The 25,179-nt window shown below is 31.7% G+C and overlaps 1 protein-coding gene across 2 annotated transcripts in view; it reads left to right on the forward strand.

The window, feature by feature from the left end:
- The window catches only part of GRIK2 (glutamate ionotropic receptor kainate type subunit 2), a 691,383-nt gene that overhangs the window by 253,817 nt on the left and 412,387 nt on the right, over positions 1-25,179 (forward strand). For both annotated transcript variants that reach the window (XM_049771324.1, XM_049771325.1), the window contains exons 2-3: positions 3,151-3,318; positions 11,468-11,725. In XM_049771324.1, the coding sequence (XP_049627281.1) occupies positions 3,151-3,318; positions 11,468-11,725 (426 nt within the window). The remainder of the gene's footprint in view (positions 1-3,150; positions 3,319-11,467; positions 11,726-25,179) is intronic.

Genomic DNA, 25,179 nt, shown 5'->3' on the forward strand with positions numbered 1-25,179 from the left:
ACAAAATAAAGACAAAAACTATGCCCATGGTAAAAAAAAAAAATAAATAAAGACTATACTTTATCCTCTTACAAGCCTATTTAAAATTATGAGAACTATTAATTTTAATGTAAGATTGGAAGAGGACTGAATAAATTTTAATGTTTGATATGATATTATGAAATGTGGTAACGCTTCTTAAAGCAGCCAAATAAAACTGTGAAGATTATATTAAATATGTTTTTATTAAAAAGTCAAAGATAGTTTATGGATTTTAGTGAAATTTTGTTGTATTGTATAGATATAAAATGGAATTTGCTTAATAATATGAATGTATATTCATGAAAATGTGAGTACTGGTAATTAAATGCTGCTTTAAATTATATTGTATTTTTGTAATCTTTAGTACTGTAGGATATATTTTATTAACCAATCATGACTTGTTAATTCCTTAGGGTATCAACCTATATACCACATACTTATGAAATACTATATACAATTCTGACACTTCATATAAAACACAATAAATCCAGAAATAAATGCTTTTTATAGTACTTACATAGCACATAATGATTCTCTTCTCTTAAGCAATATAAAGAAAATATATGCTGTGCATGTCATATGAGTAACTAGTATGTTTATGAATAGCTAGAGAACTACTTTCCCTTTAATTATTTTATTGGTAAATTAAAAAAAAACTTTGCAGAATAAAAGAGTATCCTTCCTTTCTCAGAAATTAAATTATATAATCCTATTTTCTGTTCACACAGAAAAAGTAGGTAGTCTATCTTGACATCAGCAGATTACATAATTGCATCTTGCAATTCTGATATATTTTCCAAAGCTGTTTATTTACCTCAATTTTGAGAAGACAAATGGGTGAATCCTCTCATTCATATTTCGGGGACCACTCATTTGATATGCTGGGGCTCATGCTTAACCTAAAATTGATGGAATGCTACATGTGCTGTGTGGCTCCAAATAAGCAATACTTACAGGGTTCAGTGATTGCTGGAAGTGAAACTGGGTGACTCCTATAGAACTTCACCTGAAATTTATTTATTATTAAGTTTCAGTCTGAAAATGTTTGAAATCCAATCCCTCCACCAGTGTCTACTTCCTCCAACAGTCTCCAGTTTCCTTCCCATCCCCCAATTTAAGTCTAGCACAAGCTCTTGTCCTCTCCACCATTGTTCTCTTAACTTCTCTCTCCTCCCCACATCCACTCCAGTGCCCAGCATCCACTAAAGAATAGTTCTTCTCCATGTATCACATACCTTTTGGGTTTTAGTATTTACTTAAAAAAAACTTCTTTTTTTTTTTTATTAATATCTTTATTTAAGCACCATGGTTACAAACATGTTTGTAGTTGGGTTTCAGTCATAAGAAAGTACACTCCCTTCATCAGTGCAACATACCCACCACCAATGCTCCCCCTCCATCCTCCCTCACCCCTGCTTTTCTTCCAGACAGGCATTCTATTTCTCTCACTCACAACCATTATCCTGATAGTTGTTGGTGTACTTATTTCTCTAAGTGCACTCACCAATCTTTGTGCTAAGATTCATATCATGAGCTGGTCCTTTCAAAGCTCATCTCTATTGTTTCTGGGTATTATTATCAGACTATCTTTATTTTTCTTAAATCCCACAGAAGAGTGAGACTATTGTGCATCTATCGTTTTCCCTCTGATCCATTTTACTCAGCATAATATTTCCATGTCCATCTATGTATAGGAAATGTCATGACTTCATTTTTTTATATTTCATACTTGAATATCATTCTATGGAGTGGGAGTGGGGTGGAGAAGTTCTGAGATAAGGTTAGAAAAAAATCTGTTGTTGGAATGCATATATCCCTAACATTGATTGTATTGTCAAACTATGAATCACAGTAAATAAAAATAAAATAATATTCCAAGTTTTCTGATCAGGTGTAATTTTACTTAAAAGAGCTTAAATATGTAAAAAACTGTTCAGAAAATATGTGATGTGGAATTTGAAAGAGAGATAATAGATAATGTTTGATGAATTAAAACGTAGACTGACAAAATAGCTGAGGATATAAAAATGGGAGTAATTAAAGGGGCGATTATTAAGCAGTGCTCTAAGTCGGTATTTGGAAATGTTGTAGCATGATTATATTGTATCCCTAAAACATAAAAACCTTTACACTGTTCTAAACTAATATCACTTCAGTAGGTTTTTGGTTTTAAAGGAAGAAAATGGAGCTATATAATTGTTCTTAGCAAAACATGTGTTCTTCAAGTGCAGAGAATAGAGAGTGTTTGATGAATCTTCTTTTGTTCCATTCATAAAAATGATAATAAAATATCTTGTTGGAGACAAGATCCCAATCAGATCACTCATAGCTGAGAAAAATAGTAATGATACAATGAAATAAAAAATCTGGGACCAAAATTGTCGAATTGAACTGACAAAAGTTGTATAGATTAATAAGTAGAAATTGCACCATTTTTAAATTGTATCCACATTTTTTAGTTTAAATTATATCATACTTGCAGGTTAAAAGAACTTCAAAAAAAATCTCGGGAAAATTGTTTTCCACAAATGTCAAATATCTTCTGAAAAATTATTTAGAGTGAAAACAGTAGTTAAATGTCACCTTATTTTCTTTATTTACCTTATTTTTCAAGTAAGATGTTATAATTCTCAAGTGAATAAGAACTTTGAGCTTATAGCACAATATATACATAAGAAAAACATGCTGAAGAATTAATATTCCTGGAATGTTAGAGATAAATGTAATATGGTTTTCTATTGTTTGAAGTGATAGTATTACATTTACATACAAGACTGATTGCTTTGGATCTCTGTTTAAAATGTTTGAAAATAAGGATTATAGTGCATAAGGAAAGCCTCAATATCTTTAGGACCAAAAAGAAAAATACCATCAGCAATAAAAAAGGCAAAATAATATTTAAGGTGTGTAATGACACAAAGAAAATTTTGCCATGTGGACTCTTCTAGAAGGGTGTATTTTAAATATTTAAGTCTACTTGTAAACTTTTTTTTATAAAGGGGAGCATAAACATTGTTACATTTATCAGACACATAATATACAATAATGCACAAATGAGTACATAAAACTGAGTGGTATTATCCTTTTGTAAGAATTTCTTCATTATTTTTTCTCTTCTTTTTTTATCAGGTGGTATTTTTGAGTATGTGGAATCTGGCCCAATGGGAGCTGAGGAACTTGCTTTCAGATTTGCTGTGAACACAATCAACAGAAACAGAACCTTGTTGCCCAATACCACCTTAACCTATGACACTCAGAAGATAAACCTCTATGACAGTTTCGAGGCATCCAAGAAAGGTAATTCACAGATATTCAGCATCATACTTTCTCGCATTCAAATTTCTAGGTATTCTTACATGCCTTCTTCATTGCAAATGTATGCATAACTTACTTGGAATATTTTATTGGAGAATCTTTTTATTTTTCATACATGTTTTAAGCATGGTAACATTTAATGACTACTCATTATATTCTATTGATTATAACAAGAAATTCAGTTAGATATATGATAATAAACTTTTTATTAATCCTTTTGTTTTGCTAGTGAGCTATTATTCTTATGAAGCTAGAGAATATAATATATCTCAAGATATTTGGGGATTGATTTTTTGTTTGTGTGTGTGTTTATGCTTTGGGAGTTACACCTGGAAGTGTTAATGGCTTATTCATGGCTCATTAATGGCTTTGTGCTCAAGGATTACTTCTGATAGGGCTGAGTGACCAAATAGGGTGCTGGAAATTGAACCCAGGTCACAGCATGCAAGGCAAACACATTACCTTCTGTACTATTACTCTAGTCTAGCCCCTCAGCAGATTTATTTTTTTACCAGTTTTAAAATTTATTTTTAAATTTTAATCTGTATTATTTGTCACAGCTCTTGATAATAACTGTTTAATATTAAAAGTATTATAAAAATTTATTACAGTGATTTAATTCATTAATCTAAGTGTTTTTGAGACAAGGAGATGATTGTGGGCACATGTAGTGATTGGCAACTATTCTCAGCTCTGTGCTCTGGGGTCCATTCAAGAAGTGTTCATTGCACCATGTGTTCTAGGCCTCCTATATTAAAAGTATGTGCTCAGTCCTTTGAGTTGTATTGGCTCCTTGATGTTTCTTCTAATAATTAAAATAAATGACTAAATATACAGGAGGTGAGAAACAGCTAAACTATCATGTGCAGAGTGGCTAAGAATATGAAAGCTAAGTCATATAAAGAATCAATTACAATATGAACTTGATTCCTTTATCATGGGAAAACTTTCAAATTATAATAAGAAAATATTTTTTCTGTAACAGTATTTTAATATTTATATATGAATAAAGGTGAAACTACTATCTATGCCTTCTAATCAAATGATAGTCTGAGTAGTAAAATGTTTTGAAAGATGCTGTCATTGTTATGCTTTGAATAATTAGGTATTCTTTAATTTTGAATAATAAATTTCATATAACAGAAACTAAATTTCATAGCAGTTTCTCTCAAAGGGGCATTTTTTTTTATAAATTTGTATTTTTAAAACAATGATTACTCTACTGAATTCTAATACTGTTTAATTAACTACTTAGAATTGATTGCTCTACTGAATTCTAATATTGTTTAATTAATTTAATTACCTTATGTTGATGACAATGTACAAATTATTTATAATTCAAACATAGTACAGATTTCTACTAAACTCATTAATATCCATAACACCTATAAAGTTCAGTAATTTTAAGATGAAATTATTTTTCTTCTCCCCCAGCTTACTAGTCTTTATTAAAGCTTATATTCATGTGCCCTTTGAATTCACATCTTTATGAATACAAATAAGTTTTCACATTTTAGGCCACATTACAGAAAATAAAGCTAAAAAGGGTAAAGTTTATTGTGAAATATGACATTTGTCATCATAATTGCAAAATAAGTCATTAACTGCAAGACAAGTACAGTTGATTAGTGACATAGTTCAAGATTATTTCTATTAGAAAGAAGCTATGCCTCAAATGAAATCATTTATACCATAGAATATGAAACATAAATGCAGTAGAAATAAAATATAAATAGATTTCTTTATGATGACTTCAAAATGGTAATGGAATAAAATATAATATTCTAAAAACAAGCAAGTTTCTATTTTGGGATTGCTCAATAAAATTATGATGTATTAAACTATTTTGGATTCCAAAATAAGTAAAATATTTATAAACATCAGTATTAAAAGTTCAGCTTTAAATTATTAATTTATTTCAATTAATTCAATGTATTCAATTTATAATTTGATAACAGATATTTAGATTTAAAGATTCTTAATTAAGGTATGAGTAACTTTGTATGATTTTGAAAGAATTTTGTTGAAGTTTATTTCTTACCTTTAGAATCCCTTGATGAGTTTAGGGGTCATAAAAATGTGTAAACCACAATAATGGAGAGATATAATTATGATTTAAGTTTTATGAGAGCTAAATATTTATAGACATACTTAGAGATGCCACATATTGTAACTTATCTGCACATTCTGAAATTTAAAGACATATTTAAGGCAAGTATTGTAGAATTTTAAATGTTTACATTTTAATATTTTGAAATATGATCTTGTAATCGTTTTGATGTGGGATACCCACTAATTCAACCTAGTCAAATGAATTAATTCAATAGTAAGATCAAGGAGTACTCAGGAATCTCAATGTTTCACCTAGAAGTGCTGGGGACAGGGAATAATAGAATGAGAGTCAGGATCAAAATTCAAACTTGTACATACAGGACATGTACTTAATTTTTGTAAGTGGCATGGGAGCGCACTTCACTGTTTCAGGGCTTACTCTGACTCTGAATGGCTCTGCATTTCAGGATCACTCCTGGTGGATTGCACGGACTCAAATAGGGTCAGTGTTATGCAAGGCAAGCACATTAATACTTATTTGATTACTCTGGTAATTGAAAATCACATTTCCTATTTCAAACACAAATAGAAACTTTCTACATAACAAAGAACATTTTTAATTTTCTCTGTGACTTGTCAAAAACCTGGTGATGGCTTTTTTCATATTTGCTACCAATCTTTCTAGTAATTAAGGATTCTAATCATTATTTTAAAATTTACAATGTACTGTCCAAAAGTAAGTTATTTATGCCATATTGACTTTTTGAAGAAAGTGAAATATGTGCAAATAAAATTAAATTATTAACCAAAACTGTACGTTCTGGAGAGAAATATTTTTAAAGGTAATATTTGAATATTCAACTTATGACTAATTCACCAAACAATTTCCATCATTCTCTTTAATATTTGAAGGCATGGAAAAAACATTGCTTTTGGACCAAAATATTTAATGTTCAGATATAACCTATTAAATTTATTTTTAAAAATAAATCAGATAAGTATTTATGAGTTTACAACCATGACATCAAAACTAAAGATGTCATCAAGGATGAAATACCACTGATTAAGCATATTGAATCAAAAATAAAAAAATGTGACTGCATTCAACTAAGAAGCTTTTGCATTACAAAGGAGAGGAGGAAGAAGGGAAGATGAAAGAGGAGAAGAGGGAGGAGGAGAAGGCAGGAGGAGGAGGAAGGTGGAAGAAGGAGGAAGAGAAGAAACAAGGACGGGGAGGATGGAGGAGGAAGGAGGAAAAAGGAGAAAGGAAAAAGAAGGAGGAGGTGCTGTAGGTGGCATTTGTCCTACAGCCATCAGTGAGATTTCCGTGAATCCACTTAAGGGAGAGTGGGTTGCAAGGAGGCAAAATATGAAGTAATGAAATCACACAGAGTATGTGTTGTCAACACGTCTTCTGGCAGGAGTGCAACAAGTTTAATTTTTAAGCAAGGAGATTTATAGGGGTAAAACCAGCCATAGATATAGAGAAGAATAATTACAATCACAAAGCAAAGTTTAACAGTAAACATACTTAAACTATGGGTGTGAGCTATAAGGATTCCTAGTTACAAAGGAGAAGGTTACAACTTAAGGTAACTCTTTGCAAGCTTACTTCAAATGCAAAATCAGGGTTTATTAGGAAGTAAAAAATATCTAGGAACTTGATCTTCACTGGGCTGTGCTCTATTGTTTCATAGGTCAAGTAAAGGAAGAAGCCAAATCCCTTTAGCTGTGGTTAGGTGTGGTTTCCTTTTTCTAAGGAGAGTCAAGAGTCCAGGGTCTGCTTTCTGGCTTTGCCCTTGGTTACCAGAAACGGCAGCTGCAAGGACATATTTGAAAAAGAGAAAAGCATTGTCTTTGCTTTTAGGGCTAAATATATCCAGAAAAGGAATTCTCTTAGTAATATTTGGTGCTGGAATTTCTGAGCCAAATTATGATAAAGGCCACAATTTTGCCTGAGATTTACAAAGGAGAGATAGCCAAATAATGACCAAAAATGCCAAGCATCTCTTCGGAAATTCCTCAACCATCCACGCAGGGGACAAAGGCATCCACAGCGGGCCTTTTGATGAACTCCATTGGGGTTATTTCAGTTCTCCCCACCAGGAAAATCTGAGGATACATCTGGTGGGCTGAGCTCCCCTAAAAGTTTATGTCTGCGTGGCAAGGAAGGACAAAGGAGGAAGAAGGAGGAGGAGGAAAGAGGAGGAAGAGGAGGAGAACAAGAAAAACAAGAACTGCAATAGGAGCAACAACAGAGCCTTTGTCAGGAAGTGAAACTTGAAACATTGAACATTGGTTATGGGAAATGTGCACTGGTGAAGAGATGTGCACTGGGAGTAGACACTATATGACTGAAACTCAATCATGAAGAAACTTTTTAAGTGTATTTTAAGGAAATACAATTAAAATCATATGGAATTTAAAAGTATTTTTAAAAAGTGTTTTCTGGCTAGAGAAATAGTGTTACATATAGGGCATGTAGTTGACCCATATTTGATCCCTAGTATCTTCTTTGAATTACCATGTTTTAAATGTCAGATTGAACATTCCGCAGTGCCCAGGGTGGAAAGGGAATCCCATACCCCCTATTACAGGATAGGATAAGCTGGTCCAGTAGTAATTTCTTGCAATAAATAATCCACACAGATAAGAAAGTTTTTGCAGGAAAGAAACTCATATACAAGCTGTTCACCCACAAGCCATATGGAACCACAAACCTAGATGGCAGCTTCCTGCTAAAATCTCCTGACTAGCATTTATTAAGATCAAAATGCCAAGCCCCACCCCCCCCAAAGGGAGGGGGTAAAAACCAGATGAAAAGGCAATGGGGAAAGGAGACCAATAAAAGACAATTAAGATACAAATCAGTACTAATTCAAAGGCCTCTATTTACATCACATCTCCCCCTTCTTAATTCTTTAGAAAATTAAAAAAAAAAAATATATATATATATAATAGGACTGCAAAGACAAGGGAAAAAACTCAACTAAATAAATAACAGTAATTTGCATAGGTGCATCAAAAGGAAAAATGGAAAGAAAAAACTTCAGGCCTAAAAACTTCTTACCCAAAAACGAGCCTAGGAAACAACTACAGGCTCCAGACAAGATAATGTCACAATCCCCAAGTTCATTTTTAAAGTTCCCAAATGTTTTTCTTTGTAGTATAGATAACATAGCCAGAATTAAGAGATCAAGGATCTGGTTGATTATGCAGATCATATGAAGTTGAGTGTAATTTCCAGTCGAAGATCTTAGGGTGAGATGAAAGGAAGTCAACCTTGCAGGCAGGATGAAGTCAATTTCTAAGTAATAACCAGGATAGCAAGAAAGCCCATTTTAGGGCAAGAAGATATTACAGTTCTGAGCCCTTTCCTGGAAGAAGGTTGATTCCTGGATAAAATGCAGATAACCATACAGATCCCAAAATGAGGTACAAAGTTCAGGGGAGTTCAGCCGATTTCTGAGAGATGGGAGCTAAGTTAAATTACTAAGACAAGATGTTACAGGTGGTGACCCTCTCTGTTTCAAGAAAAAAATTAGGTTCCCTTCTTAATATATAGAAACTCTTCTCTGTACCTACAATTTTCCTGATTTAATGTGCCCATGCAAAAATCTTGTCATACAAAGGAGACTGACTGGGAAAATGATGACAAATAAACAAAACCAGTAACTTAGTCTCAACAAAAAACATTCTAGAAAATGCTATCTAAAGTAGATTTTTTATAAATGAAATTAAAATGGGGGAAGAACTATAATTACATAAGAAAATAGGAAATAAATGCATATACAAATCAAAGAGATATACCCATAAGATATACACACAAGAAGAGAATATCTTCTTTGAGTCAATTTGAGAAGATCTGGACAAAAGAAGAATCGGGGAAGCTATTTCAGCCATCAGTGGAGTCTTGAGTAGTCTGAACAAATGGTTAATAACTCACTGGTAAGCAATATTCTGAAAACCATGTGTCTCTTCAAAAAGCCCAAACCAGAAGCTTGTATCAGTTCAGGAAGGAGATGACTAGAGGAGAGGAGGTAGTTTCTGCATAAAGAAAAGTTAAGGACTGAGAGAAGAGAGGATTAGTTCTGGAAGCAGCTTATTTTCACTCAGCTTATTTTCAAACCGTATTAACTACAGAAATGTTCATGTGATTTTGTTTAGAGAAGTTTATGGAAAGGCATTAGGATGTTCTAGACTTATTAACAGTGCTTGGTGTAATAATTCTAAGAATTTAAACTACAAGCACATCTACAGAAACATTCTAATGTTTATGCTCATAGAAATCTAGGACAAAAATGTGATATGTAAAGGATATGAAAAAGGTTGATTGTTTTAATAGAAAATGTGTACAATTTAAACTTTGAGACTTTAAGTTCTGATATGGAGTTCCAGCCTCGGGCAGAGATTTGTAACTTCTAATTTTTTGTTTTGTTTTCTAATACAAAAAAGGTGGAGAATGTAGATATCCTCTCCCCTAACTTATTGTTTATTCCACCTGAATGATCAGAACTGCCCACACCTGGAATGGTTGGGCTGGTAGAGGAGTCTGCTTAGAAGGGAGAGAGGGGATAAGAGAGTTAGAGAGAGAAAAGAGAGGCAGTAAGGTAGCATGTAGAGCAATTGAAGAGGGAGACAGAGGCAGAGAGAGCCAGAGAAGGAGCTGAGAAGTAGCTGCTTGAAAAAGGTTTACCATAAGAGCCACGTGAAGAAATGCACAATGTAGTTAGGCCATGATATAAAGCTAGCTGACTCCTATGGAACTTTAACTGATTGTGAATTACCCTGCAATGTTCAGAACTATCTGCTGAAGGGACTATAGGTGCTTTGCCGAAGAAGACCTTTAGGACTTCACTGGGACTTTAGATTTTATATTCTATATTAAAGCAACAACCAAACATTTCCGGGGGTGATTTCTGAATGAAGATATAAGAATTGAGCATGACCAGGTTTGGCTCAAAACAAAAACAGCAAAACACAATAAAGATGTTTTCCATAGGCTAGAGAGATAGTAAAGCTGGTAGGTTTCTTGCCTTGCACATGGCCAATAGGGGTTGATCCCTGGAATTTATGTTGTATCTTGATCTTGATTCTAAGGAGTGATCCCTGAGTGAACAGCCAAGAGAATTTTTTGAATGCCACTTGGTATGATTCAAACAAAATCAAATTGAAGAAATAAAGAAAATTCACGCAATGTTTATTTGTAATATATAAACCCCATCTCATGCTAATTAAAATGAGTCAATGGGGAGAGATTAAGCATTGCATAATTTCAGTCACATCTGGAACATAAATAATAAGTAATAAACAGTGGTCAATAATAAAAGACCCTGAGAGTTTGCCTATGGAATTACTATTGTTAAGTTAGCAGAGAAGATGAGAAAGAACTAAATAAGTAGTAGCATTCTAGTGGCTGGACATTTTTTAAGCTACATTGTATTCTAAAGGCATTACTAATATATTACAAGTAACAGTAACTAAGTCAAACAAATGAATGCTTAAAAACAAAAAAAAGTTGAATTCTGTTTTAAATTAATGAACAAAATGATGCTCCCTATTATGATCAACTCATATAAAATTTCCCTTTTTCAGATCATATCTGAATAGTGGTATGAATAATTTAATTTTTGTGTGTAATACTACACTGTATATGCTATTTAGCTTATGGGATGAAGACAGGAAATAAAATGTTTCCTGATAAGGAAAGGAAGAATAATGATGGCCAGTGAATTTGTAATGATCTTTATTTCTCTAATTAGCTAAAACGAACTATTTTAAAAAAAAAACTCCTCCTAAACTCTAGATTACTATATTCTTCTCTCCCCTTTCTTTTCTCCTTTTATTAATTATAGAAATGTTTGAATTTTAAACAAAGTATTTGATTTCTAGAAAACTGAAAATGTCCATCTTTGATTAGACATAAAGTTAGATAAGAGTGAATTTTGCATTAAAATCAACAAATAATGAACCAAATTTCTTTTAGGACATGCCTTCTGGGTTTATAATAACACTGTAGATATTGTTGGCACACAGCATATCTGCTCCCATTATTAACACTGTTTTATCTCCTCTGCAGCTTGTGACCAGCTCTCTCTTGGCGTGGCTGCCATCTTTGGGCCTTCACATAGCTCATCGGCAAATGCTGTGCAGTCCATCTGTAATGCTCTGGGGGTTCCCCATATACAAACCCGCTGGAAGCACCAGGTGTCAGACAACAAAGATTCCTTTTATGTCAGTCTCTATCCAGATTTTTCTTCACTCAGCCGGGCCATTTTGGATTTGGTACAGTTCTTCAAGTGGAAAACTGTCACCGTTGTGTATGATGACAGCACTGGTAAGGAAAAAAATTAGTTGTATTTGAATGTTATTTGTTTTTATATTATTATTTTTGAATTAGTAAAAAATTAATAAAAGATGTCCAGAATATCACACTAAATCAATATATTTTATTTGTTAAATAAATCAAAACTTGTGTTTATACTTATAAAATAATTATGTATAATATGAAGGACCAATTATTGTAAAATAAAATAGCTGATTAAAGAGAGAGATAACATGGATATTTTCATCCAAGAATTTTCTTTAGTATGAATTCAATATTTCAAATTGAAGTTTCATGATTGGCTTTTAAGCTATTAGAAACATTTAGAGGAGTTGGAGCCATAATATAGACGGTAGGATGTTTGCCTCACACACACCTGACACAGATTCAATTCCCTGGTATGGCATATAGAATCTCAAGCACCACAGGAAGCAATATCTGAATGCAAAACCAAATGTTACCTCCTGAGCATTTTAGGTGTATCCCCTGAAAAACAAAGAAAAAAGACAATAAATATTTCAATTATTGATCTTTGATTTTGGAGGTCACACGCAGAGGTTCTATTGTCTCTGTATTCAAAGATTATTATTCTTGGCAGTGCTTAGAGGACTATATGTGGTGCTGGAGATTGATTCACATGTAAGTCAGGTGACTTATTTACTAACTATATTTCCAGCCCAATAAATTTAGAATTTTGAGTTAAAATTTTTTAGCTTTTTATGTACAAAGATGGCATATGTAAAATTAAGAGCTTTTAAAGCTATATATTCTTAAAGTTGAAGAATTTTTGTCCTCAATGTTGAGTATTCCAATAGCCTATACAATAATTATTTTTCAAAATTGTTGACATATACATTGTTTTGATATTGGCAAAAATGTGAATTCAGAAATACTAACTAGTACTTACATATTATATTTTCAATGAATATTTAATGAGTATTTCCTGAATAGAAGTTGTCTGTACTTTCTTGTATATGAAATTGCTTTTACACATAAGTAGTTATTGTACTTTATTAATAAAAACAACCTAATAGAAAATGATATTAAAGTTAATTTTTCTTTGTTATTATATTGGGGAGATAAATATGATACTACATTGGTTATATAATATAATTATAGGAGATTGTTAGTAAGTTATAATGGTATAACTTGAACTCAAAAATAGAATGTGAGATTTGTTTGTAAGTTATTAATGGTATAACATGAGCTCTAAATTAAAATTTGTGGCACATTGTACTACATTATATTTATACTTTGAGTTTGTTCCTTGGCCCCAGCACTTACTTGGCCAATCAGTACCAAATTGTCAGAACTATTTGGAGTGATGGGGGGGGGGGTTTGAAACACTGCTGAAAGGCCTCCAAATAAGCAAGTCAATAAATAAATTAGCATGTAAAACTCTTTTATTCTAGGGACAATTTGCCTTATCTCGATGCTTAAATCAAAGTTTAAATTCAGTTGAACTTAAATTCTCTCTGTGTAAACCAGAAAGAGTGCATAGTGTTAGAACTATGTGTAGAAATAAATATACTTCTCAATAATATTGACCGTCTGAAAACTGACAGAAAATAGCTTTGGAAGACAAAGATCAAAATTCTAGAGTTGGAAAATTAAAAAAAAATAATTAGAAGCTTTTCTCCTTCGTCCCTCAAACCGATGACGAGAGCCTCTAGAAGAATTCCGCTTATTTTCGGCGTATTAGACTTTTACCCCAATTTATTACTTTTCTCTTCTTCAAACAAAACCACATAACTTGAACTATCTAGTCCTGCCTCCCAATTAGAGGGGGAAATAAGGGAGGCATCAGGACCAAACAGGTGCAAGACTACTAAGTAATAGGCTAGGTACAGAGGGGACCACATATTCTAGCAGCCCTGGGGGTGAGGGAAGAGGATATGGGAGGTAGGACAAAAACGGAGGAGTAGGGAGGACAAACCGGTGATGGGAATCCCCCCTGATTTTATGTAAATATGTACCTAAAATATTATTGTCAACAATATGTAAGCCACTATGATCAAAATAAAAATTGTTAATAATAATAATAATAAAATATAATTAGAAGCACTTTATTATAAGTTTATACATAACGTTTGCTTATAAAATAGTATTAAAGCAACTAAATTATTTATAAACCTTATAATTCAACTTAGAACAATTATGGTAGTTGCGTTATGACTTTTTTAAGTCACTAAATTTTTGTTAGTGATAAATTTTGTATGTCAAATTATGAGTGGTGTTTTGTGGTGATAGTTTGACTGTGTTTGTATAATGTGATGGCCAAAAAATTCTTCAATCACAAAATTGTCCAAATATTTTTTAGATGATCAAGAGCAGAAATATTAAAGTATCTATATATAAACATTGAAAATTTATGAGTTTTTTTCTGTGATGAATTAATTCAAGTAATTGCTAAGAATTGCATAATATATGTACTGTTTATAGAGAGGACACACATATGGCAACCTGTAATATATATATTATAAGTTATGTCATATTAAGCATATTTTGTATTTTTTTCTTATCTATGTTCATAATAGAATTAAATTTGGGTAATGTTTAAAATATTTAAGTATACATTACTTTTATTTATTAATCTATTGTATATGTATATTGGTTTAATTTTATAAGCATAATTCCTTTGTAAATTAATAATAAAAAGTTTGTAACCAAGAAAATAATCAGAATTTGGTAAAATATCACATGTATATCTCCTTTATGTAAAAATACTGCTGGAGAGATAGTAAACTGGAGAGTTTCAGTACAGGGTTTCAGGCACTGACCTTGCACAGTACAGGTCCAAGTTGAAATACCTTGAACCACAGGTATTTCCCTTGAGACCCAATAGATATTACTCCTGAGCACAGAGCCAGGAATTGGTCCTGATTGCTGTAAAAATCTACCTCAACATAATATTAAAATTTAAAAGAAATTTAGTTAATTACTAGTTTTAATTTTGATACATTGATTAAATTGATTAAAATAATATAAAGTAACTAAAGAAATTGATTAAAGTAATATAAATATACAATACATAATTAAGTAATAAAAATATAAATAAGTAATATAATATAAAGTAATATATTAAAGTAATATAAATTTATATAATATATAAAATATATTATTTAAATATAATATAATATATAAATAATATAAAATTAAAGTAATGTAAAGTAATATAAAATATATAAAGTAATATAAAATATAATATAATATAAAGTATAAAATTGATAAAGTAATACAATTTAATATATAGTAATATAAATAATATAAACTATAATATAAAGTAATATAATATAAAATATAAAGCCTTAAATGTAAATTTGCCATTAATTGCATTTTATCAGTCTTTGATCATGTAAATATCTGTGTTAAGTGAATTATTTCAGAATTATTGGTAAAGTAATCATGACTTAAGATTCTCTAAAATTATGCTTATATATGCTATTTTTAATACAATGCTTAATTAAACATATAAAAAATTGAGCATCTATTATTGTAGGGACACTGAGAGATGCTTGTATATACCTATAAAATAAAGTTAAATAATTTTTGAGCATTTTATTCTTATGTAGGATTATTAAATTATTTATTATGTTAATATATAATAAGGCATTTATAACTATGATTTGTAGTTCCTTTAAATTAAATTTATTTTTGAGATTTTAGCTATTGTTAATTTTTTTCTGGTATAAAATTAAGATAGATCACACCTTTGTAAAGTATTTATATGTATATGTTTTTAGATTATTTTTGTCTTTTTGATATTTTAAGTTTACAGGTAGAATTTTGATAATAGAATTTGACATATTTTATTTTAAGTTCTCAAAATTAACAAAATGACTAATAGTGTGGGAAGAAATAAATTTATAAGAAGAACTTTGAAATTAAGTGAAAAAAAATATCACCTTATACCCGACATGATAAACACTATTAACTCCATTATGGAGCTATGTATCTGCCGTTTACTGCAGGCACTTGAGCTATTTTATTTACATTCCCTTTTTCTCTTTCCAGATTTATTATGAGTGTTATTCTTCCCATCCATATTCATTTCTATTTTGTTGTGTTGTCCAATTTGATACATGATAATTATACTTTCATCCATATTTTGTTCCCACCCCCCACCAGATGGGGTGATAGATGAAATATAGTGCTAGAGTAGGAGAAGTTCTTAGAATGATGTTAACAGGAGCTGTTTATTTTTTATGATAATTAGCATTTGTTGTTGTCGTGGATGAATGCTTTTAAACACCCTGAAAGTCTGTTATAGCTCTGAATGATGTCCAAAAATGATGGGAAAGAATTGGCTTTAAAAACAAAGCTGTGTTTCTGTCAGTCATTTTGGAACATATGATTCATTTTAAATATAAACTAAAAATAAGTTGGATAGCTGTCAGCATGTAAGCAATTCCAAGATAAGTTGTGAATATTTACTTTAAAATCTCCATGTTTCATCTTTGTTTATAGATCAGCAGTCCATTAACAAAGAATTTTGGACTGGTAAACAAATCCCAGTTCCAGTCCTGCTACTAAAATGTGGGTAGAATTTAGAAGAAAAAAATAAAAGGAAATGGAAATAACTAAAAGAAAATAAAGGAATTATAAAGCATTAGACAGAGTCATAGTTTCTATATATAAGATCATTCACTCATTCACCCAATCAGTTCTATGAGTCATAAAAGAAACAGTTTATCACTGTATGTATTCTTTCTTCATACAATGGTTGACTTAACCTTCAGCAGCTCAAGACACAAATGAGACCTTCTTTTATAATTCTTCACTTTCCTATCCCATTATTAAGCTTTAATCATTGCTGATAATTTGACTTGCTAAAATTTTGATTTGTTTTTATCGTAACTATTGCTAATACTTTGATCTCAGATCTACTCATTTCTTCCATCCTTTCTATCACTTTTAAGGTCACTATTATTTCTTACCTGGTTTATTACTATCAGTCTCAAAACTGATTTCCCTTCTTCTAGTGGGTATCTACTGAACAATTATCCATGACTGCAGTAGGAATATTCTTTTTAAAAAAACAATTCTGTTTTATTAATCTACAGATAGACTCTCATTGCACATTATGTAAAGGCAACCCTTTTTTAAAAGCCTTATATAATATATTTTTAATAACATATAACATTTGAGTATAGATCCCTATATTATGTCATCAAACTGAGCCATTAAACATCTTTCAATTAATAAAAATACTATTCTGTTACCTAGAACTGTCTAATTTGTCCTTTGCCTTTCTACTCATGGAATGCATATATGTATTTGCATATTTTCATATTCAGTTTCATGCTTATCATATGATACATCTGATATCTTTCTTTGATGTCTCAAAGAAAGGTTGCCTTGACCCCCAGCTTTGTAAGCAAATGTATAGCATTATTCTATACTCTTCAGGGTGTTTACCAAATTCAGAATGATTTTTTGACTATATTTTTCTGAATAAAATATTATCTGATCTATTCTATAACCAGAACCTCAATGTTACATATATGTGGAATTATTTTAATAAATATTGAAAGTAGTAGTAACATGCATAATGAATACTGCTATATCTATGGTTTGAAATGAATCAGTTGGTATGTCAATTATTGTTTGAAATGACAGTTATTATGGCACTCCCAGTTCTGCACCTATTTATCACCCCAAATAATGCATGAACCATATGTGGCAAGGGACACAAACATGGATTGTTTGCCTGCAAGGCTTGTGCTCTACTAACTCCAGCCTCTGGAATGCTGATATTTTTAAGTATCAGGTCCAAGGTCAATTTAGGTTGGGTAGATATTAGGTATTTGACTTTAAATTAGCAGATTTATTCATTAATTTAGTCAAGAAACGTAATTTATTCTATCATGTTAAAATTTTTACAAATCAAATACATTTGTGCTTATAATAGCCCTTTTGAATTCCAGTTAAATATGTATATATCTATTTACTTAAAAAAAACTTTGCCAAGAATTCTCTGTATACCAGATGCTATGTTAAACAGAAAGGGTATTGCTCTAGATAAAACTTTGCATCTCTTGTGAACTTAAAGTTGAGTGATGAAGAGAGAACATGTAGACTTGACATGAGCTGATAGAGACAAAAAATAATATTGCAGCAGCTCAAGAGAAGATTTTCAAGGTGATTGGTAAAGGCAAAGTCAAGTTTTAGAAAAGATAAAACTATAATGACATCATTATGAAGAAATGTAAGAGTTTTTCAATTGGAAAAGGGCCAAAGGAGCAATATATTTATTCACCAGAAGATACTTTAGAGAAACATCATAAAATATCACAACTGACTATTCCTCTTTTTCTTCTTTTTTTTTTTTTGACTTCTTACCATGGAATATACATAACTTTTGAATTATTGGTCATTTTTTTGTGACATGATGATAATTTCAAAACCATAAATGAACATTCGAGTGCTAACCATGTATTGACTAGTTCTTTCCTTTGGAACTCAGAAAAGGATGCAGAAATGGTTATTTATAGCCCAATATACAATTAATATGACTTTGATATAAGTACATCTGAATATTTTTAGCAAACTACTTAACATTTAAAAGTGTGATTTGATGCATTTTCAATTTAAAAAATAATTGAAATAATTGATAAAATTCATAAAATATATTGTTTTTTTGAAATGTCTCAATTTTTTATTTCATTTTCTTTTTTCTTTATTTATTTTTTGTTGTGACTGAAGTTCATTTACACAGAATTATTTACAATACATAGTGACAATGAATGAAAGGCATTCCCACCACCAATGTTATCCTCCCTCCACTCTTGTTCCCAGCATGTCTCCCACAATTCCCTCCTTTACCCCCAGAATCCTACTGCAAATGGTCTCCGCCTTACAGCTTGTTATAGGTTGGGTATCTATTCTGTTTGGTGTTCCAGTCTGGTCATTTTTTTTATTTACACTACATGTTCATATGACTGGTCCTGGTATCATTCTTTTCCCCCCTCAACTTATGAGGCTGAATGATTCAAATTATGCTATTCTGTTGGAGGTAAAAAGGTTAAGGAAAAGAGGAGAAAAAATTTGATATCAACTACTAAAAAAAAAAAATCACTGAATAATATCCCCAAAAGTAGAAAAGAAAGAAAAAAGTGGAAGAAAAAGAAGGAAAATAATATTAAAAAATAAAATAAAATAAAATAAAACAAAACAACACCAGAAAAAGTGCTGCAGTGGCAGGGTGTGTGTTACCCCACCTTTTTTTTTTTTTTTTTTTTTTGTATAGGCACAGCAAGTATTGGGGAAGGAAGAAAATTCCCGTGGCCTAAGAGATTCAGGGTTTCTCCACGCTTGAAGCATATTGTCATGGGAACAACCACTGGCTCCATACCTTCTCATTGCCATATCCCAAGGTGTTTTTTTTTTGTTTTTGTTTTTTTTTTTTGTGGTGTCAGGAACCCTTCTTCTCTGTTGTGGATGAGAAAATAAGGGCACTATAGCAAGCAATCTTGGTATTTGCACAAGTCCTAGGACAGGGCCTAGGATAGAGTCTTTAGAGGTACTGTTCTACCATTGTTGGTGTGTTCAGTTTTCTTTATCATGTGCTCCATGCTTTTGCTCGTTCCCTAAGCTGAAGTCTAGGAAATTATGGTTCCAATGGTTCTGCTCAGTCTCTATTGTCAGAATTGGGCCTCTGTACTAAGAAGTCTTGATTTTTGTAAAAGATCTGGGCTATAGCCTAGCGTAGGGTTTTCCTTAATGGTCTCAAGGTACGTTCTGTTCAGTCACAGTTGTCAAAGTCAGTTTTCTGTAGTTAGTGCTCTTATTTTTCATAGTTCAAAGGATGATACATCTTCTGATTTCCACTTAGTGTTAGGTGATGTGATAGGACCTCCTGGTCTTAGGTCAAGTTTTCATTTTCTTGCTGTCCTCATTGTCATATTAACACTGGCACAAGTATATCTTCCAACGCAGCTTAGTTCCTGGTGTTGTTGCATGAGTTTGTTTCAGTTCTACGTCTGGGATCTGGGATTTGAGAATGAACTAACACTGTCCAATCTCGTGGAGACTGAGTTGTATCCACATGACATATGTCCAGGATGGGAAACACCCTTGTATAAAAAGTGTGAGTTCTTATCCTAGAAGATAAGATCTTGTGTCTGAGTCCATGATTTCCCATTATTTACTGTGCGTATACAAAAACGTATGGTGTCCTTTTGTATTGCTGGTGCTATTCCGGATGACAGGCTACACGTACAGTATCTGTGGTGTGGTCTGAGCTTTTATCCCAGGCAAGACGTTTTCTTGGTTTTTGACCAAGCAGCACCAAAACTCATAAAATAAATTGTGATTTATCAATATGGTACAAATAGTGGGATATTAAGACTCATGATAATATAGATGCCACATGCTAAGGTCATTCATTTCTGACTAGTCTTTATGAAAAGGGAATTATTACTAACCCACTTTTTAATACAACTGTGGTATATGTTGCCATTCGGTCAACTACATAGCACACTTAAATATTGCAATATAATGCTAATTATTTTTATATGATTTATTTTGTCATTTTAAGCAAGATAATAACACATTAAAATAATTTAATAAAGGCTCAAGGACTGCAAATTGGCGACTTTATTAATAAGCCTATGAAAGTGTGGAATATAGCAAAGAAAAGAATAACCAGTGTTGTGTATGTAAACATTTTTATGGGATTATTATATTACTGACCCTACCCTGATCGGTGATTGTGCTCTACCCTAGGGTGTGACCTGGCATTCTGCTCCCACCCAAGGGTAGTACCTGGCATTCAGCTCCCACCCTAGGGTGGTTGTTACCTGATTCTGCTCCCACCATTGGGTGATATCTGATTCCACCATTGGGTGGTACCTGATTCTGGGGCATAAAAGCAAGGGTCTGTGGAAGGTGAGGGGCTTTTTTCCTGGGGCCTATTCTTATGCCTTTTGGCTTCGGCCTCTTCACGAAATAGAGAGCTGTTTTCTTCAGAAGCCTTTCTGCCTGTTGGCTTTCTTCCCACCGCATTCACCTCAGAACCGCCTGCTGAACAGGGTCCGAGCTGGAGGAGAAAGGCCTCAACCTTCATCCCTCCATCAGTCAACCTCATCTGGGGCTGATTTGCAACAACCAGAATGGGTCAAGTTATAAAAACTGGTGAAGGAAGCTGTTGTTTTTTTTTTTTAAACAAAAACCCAACTACAAACATATTTGTAATAATGTTGCTTAAATAAAGATATTAAAAATAAATAAAACAACAAAAATAATTCCTTGTCTTAGAAACTACATATGGAAATATATAGAGGCAAATGAATATCTAATATATGATTTATATTATATAAAATGTGATAATATGAAACAGGAGAATAGTATAGATAAATGTGATAAAAGTTAACATTTGACAAGCCTAAGTGAAGAGTATATAGCAATTCTCTGCACTATTCTTGAAACTTTTCTGTAAAGTCTGAAATTACCTAAATAAATATATAAAAGAAAAATCTATTACACTAGCTGGCTAGTGTAATAGTATGGTGGATAGGGCATTTACCTTGAAGATATAAAAAAATGTTGTCAGTCTCAGTTAAGAAGTTTTTGAAGAAGTCATCTTGATTTTGATGACTTTATGAATTTTGTAGAAATAAAATAAAATTAAACAAAATTAATTAAATTAAAAAGTGGAATAAGTCATAAAGATAGGGCAGACAGAAATGTCCTCATAGTTTTGGTTTGTGATATTAACCAATGGCACATTGACCTCAAAAAAAAAAAAAAAAGAAAGGAAAAAATAGGTATTTGAGAGAATGGATACTCAGTACATTTTAGAGTTATTAATCTATTCTGAAATTTTGAATTTAATATTGCTATACAATAATTCTATTGGCATCCCCCTTTACTCCATTTGGATTTCTTTGTGACCAAAGATTTAAAAGATTATATTAATAAAATTAATTAAAGTAGTGTTATAATGCAAGAAAATTTAAAATTACATTAATGAATAAACAGTAACAAAGTGAATATAGGCAATATATTTAGGTGAAAGATCAGTTATTTTAATTACTTAAAATTGGTCTAATTAGGGGGTTATATGTAGTAAATTAACATTTATTAATTTGTTACATATGATCATGATAAAATGGCTATAGACTTTATCTTAAGCAAAATCATATAAACATTCTTTACTAGCTTTACTAACTTGAAGTATATTTTTAAACTATGTTCTACATAAATTTGAAACTAATTTAGAATTAGTTTAAGAAAATGGAGAAATACATTTTAGCTTATTTATCTTTGGACAATGTTTAAAGAAAACCAAAAATATAGTTCAAAAAATAAGTTAATATAAAATATATATTCCTGGAAAACATTTTTTTTGGCTCTTAAGCCACATCCTGTGGAGCTCAGGGGTTATTCCAGGCTATGCACTCATAAATCACCCATGAGGCCTGAGCTGTGGCACAAGTGGTAGGGTGTTTGCCTTACACCCGCTAACCTAGGACGGACCTTGGTTTGATCCCTAGGAGTTCCATATGGTCCCCCAAGCCAGGAGCAATTTCTGAGTGCATATCCAGGAGTAACCCCTGAGTGTCACTGGGTGTGGCCCCAAATATAAATAAATTATAAAATATAATAATAAAATAATTTAAATTTTATTTGGGGGAGTAGGGTAATTTGTAACTAAAAGGATTATACATTATAAGTACAAACATTCCTTTTTTCTAATCCCAAGTGCAAATACATTTGGCAATTATGAGTTAAACCTAATTATTTGTATATAGTTGATTACATAATTTGGTCTATTTATATTTCCACAAAGTTGATTTTACATACTAAGATAGTTTCTTTATTCCCATTTAAATAAGAATTTAAATAAAAGCATCTCTAGGGGCTGGAGAAATAGCATGGAGGTAAGGAGTTTGCCTTTCATGCAGAAGGACGATGGTTCAAATTCCGATATCCCATATGGTCCCCTGAGACAGCCAGGAGCGATTTCTGAGCACAGAGCCAGGAGTAACCCCTGAGCGCTACCAGGTGTGACCCAAAAACCAAAAAGAAAAAAAAAATAACCTCTAGGTACCACTCACAATATAAATATGATTTATTTTCTAAATTTTTAATCTCTAAAATATGTGCCAAAAATTAACTAAAATTACTAATCTACACAATTTTTATTTTTGCAAATGGTTAAAATATGTGTTATATAGTTAACATATAGTTAAGTATATAGTTAATATATATAATTAATATGATGGTTAAATCTACATGGATATAAGAAATAAAGCGGTAAATATATACCAAATCTTTTGTTTTATTTTTAAATTTTGTTTAATGTAAGCATCATGGTTTGCAAGGTTGTTCATAATAGTCATGCTTTTTGTTTCAGTTGCAAAGTGTTCATGATTGAGTTTCAGTCATATTGTAGAACACCCTTCACCTGTGCACATTTTCTGCCACCAATGTCCCCAGTTTCCTCCTGCATTACCTCCTATCCTCTCTTGCCTGCCTCTGTGGCAAACACATTCTCTTTTCTCTCTTTTTCTTTCCCTCCCTCTCTTTCTCTATCTTTCTTTTTTCTTCTTTTAGACACTGTGGTCTGCAATATTGTTACTGAGAGGATATCATACATATAAATTTATCTCCGTTCAGCATTTGTTTCTTTCCAGATATAGTTCTTGCAACTATCATTTTCACAGAGGTACTTTCTCTGCCCTAGTTGTACTCTTCTCTTAGTGGCAAATTTCTTACCATGGACAAGTCTTTCTAGCCCTTATCTCTAATGTCTTTAGATATCAATACTATCCTATCTTTTTTATATATCTCAGAAATTGTACAATCATTCTATGTCTATCCTTCTCCCTCTGACTCATTTTACTCAGCATACTATTCTTCATGTACTACAGTTCTTGTTTTCATAATGAAGATCTAAACAACAGGATTAGAATGTTCGAGATTATGAAAGTAAGTTACATGTTTTCTTTACAATGAAAAACTGTTTAATTGATAATATAAATTAAAAAATAAACAAGATTAAAATAAAATGTTTTTTTTGTTTTGTTTTGTTTTGTTTTGTTTTGTTTTGTTGAGCCACACCTAAAAGTGCTCCTGGCTCTGTGTTCAGAAATTGCTTGTGGCTTGGGGGACCATATGGGATGCCTGGGATCAAACCTGTGTCTGTCCTGGATCAGCTGCATTGCAAAGCACTACCACTAGTACCACAAACACCCTAACACTGTGCTATCTCTCCAGTCCCTAAAATGGTTTAATAATGATGCAATATTATCAACATTATCTGTTGGTTTACTGGTCCTACCCTGATCAATATTTGTACTCCACCCTAGAGTGTGATCTGGTGCTGGAATATTGGATTATTCCCTACTTGGTATTCTTCTCTCACCCTGAGGTGGGACCTGATTCTTGTCAATAAAAGCAGGGTTCTGAGGAAGACAGAGGCTCATCCTTCAGTCTTTTCCACTGAAATGCAGTCTTTGTTTGGAGCAGAAATCTTGGGTGGTGAATTCCTTGCTTGAATTCTGGCTTTCCTGAATCAAGTATCTCTTCACTGTGTGGATTATTTCCTGCGTCAACGTTTGCTTCCAGGCCTGTGTATCACCAGATCCTCATTTGGAGTCATAGGTTCACTAACAATTATCAATAATATAACATTTATTTATTTTTTGAACTTGCTAAATAGTTTCAGTTATGTTACCCTTTAATACTTTAAAATATTTGAGTTATTATTATGAGGATCAATTTATATCTTAAAATAGTGAATGTATCAAATATTAATAATGATATTTAGAATAATATTACATTTGTGTGCTTATAATTCTGTACATTTATAAATTGTTCTAATTTATCTTTGAAAAATTTTGCAAATTCTAATTACGTGATTTTTTGCATGATTTGTCAATTAAGCAATTCAAAGATCCTTTATTTTTGCAATAAACTTTTTATCCTTTTACCCAGTTGGACTAATTGGATTGACATTAAAGAAATAAATTAATTCACACTTGAAATATTAACACTGACTTGTTTTTATGCTATTAATTTTATAATAATAAATAATATCTAGAATTCACTTTCTTAATTGGCTGAGGTCAAAAGTTAACATATTATCATATTCCAAAACTGAAACATATGATGCATTGCTTTTAAGTAACTTTAGATGTCATCAAAAACTCATTCAAAAATTAGATGAATATTTTAAATATATTATTTAACACAATTTAAGCTTTAGTTTAAATGAAATAGTACTAATTATAAAGGAAGTAGTAGTGTAATGCTGAATATCAAAAATCAAACAGATTTTTGTTTAAAATAATAAAAAAATAAATGAAGGACCTGAGTAGACATCTCTCTAAAAAGAATGTAAATGTCTAACAGTTAGTAGATAATGTGTAAGATCATTAAACATCAGAGATATGTTAATCATAATTAGTATGAGTCAGATATGACCTCACATCTCTTAGAAAGATTGTCACAAAAGAATA

The sequence above is a fragment of the Suncus etruscus genome, chromosome 4, assembly GCF_024139225.1.
Source record: "Suncus etruscus isolate mSunEtr1 chromosome 4, mSunEtr1.pri.cur, whole genome shotgun sequence".
Taxonomy (NCBI): domain Eukaryota; kingdom Metazoa; phylum Chordata; class Mammalia; order Eulipotyphla; family Soricidae; genus Suncus; species Suncus etruscus.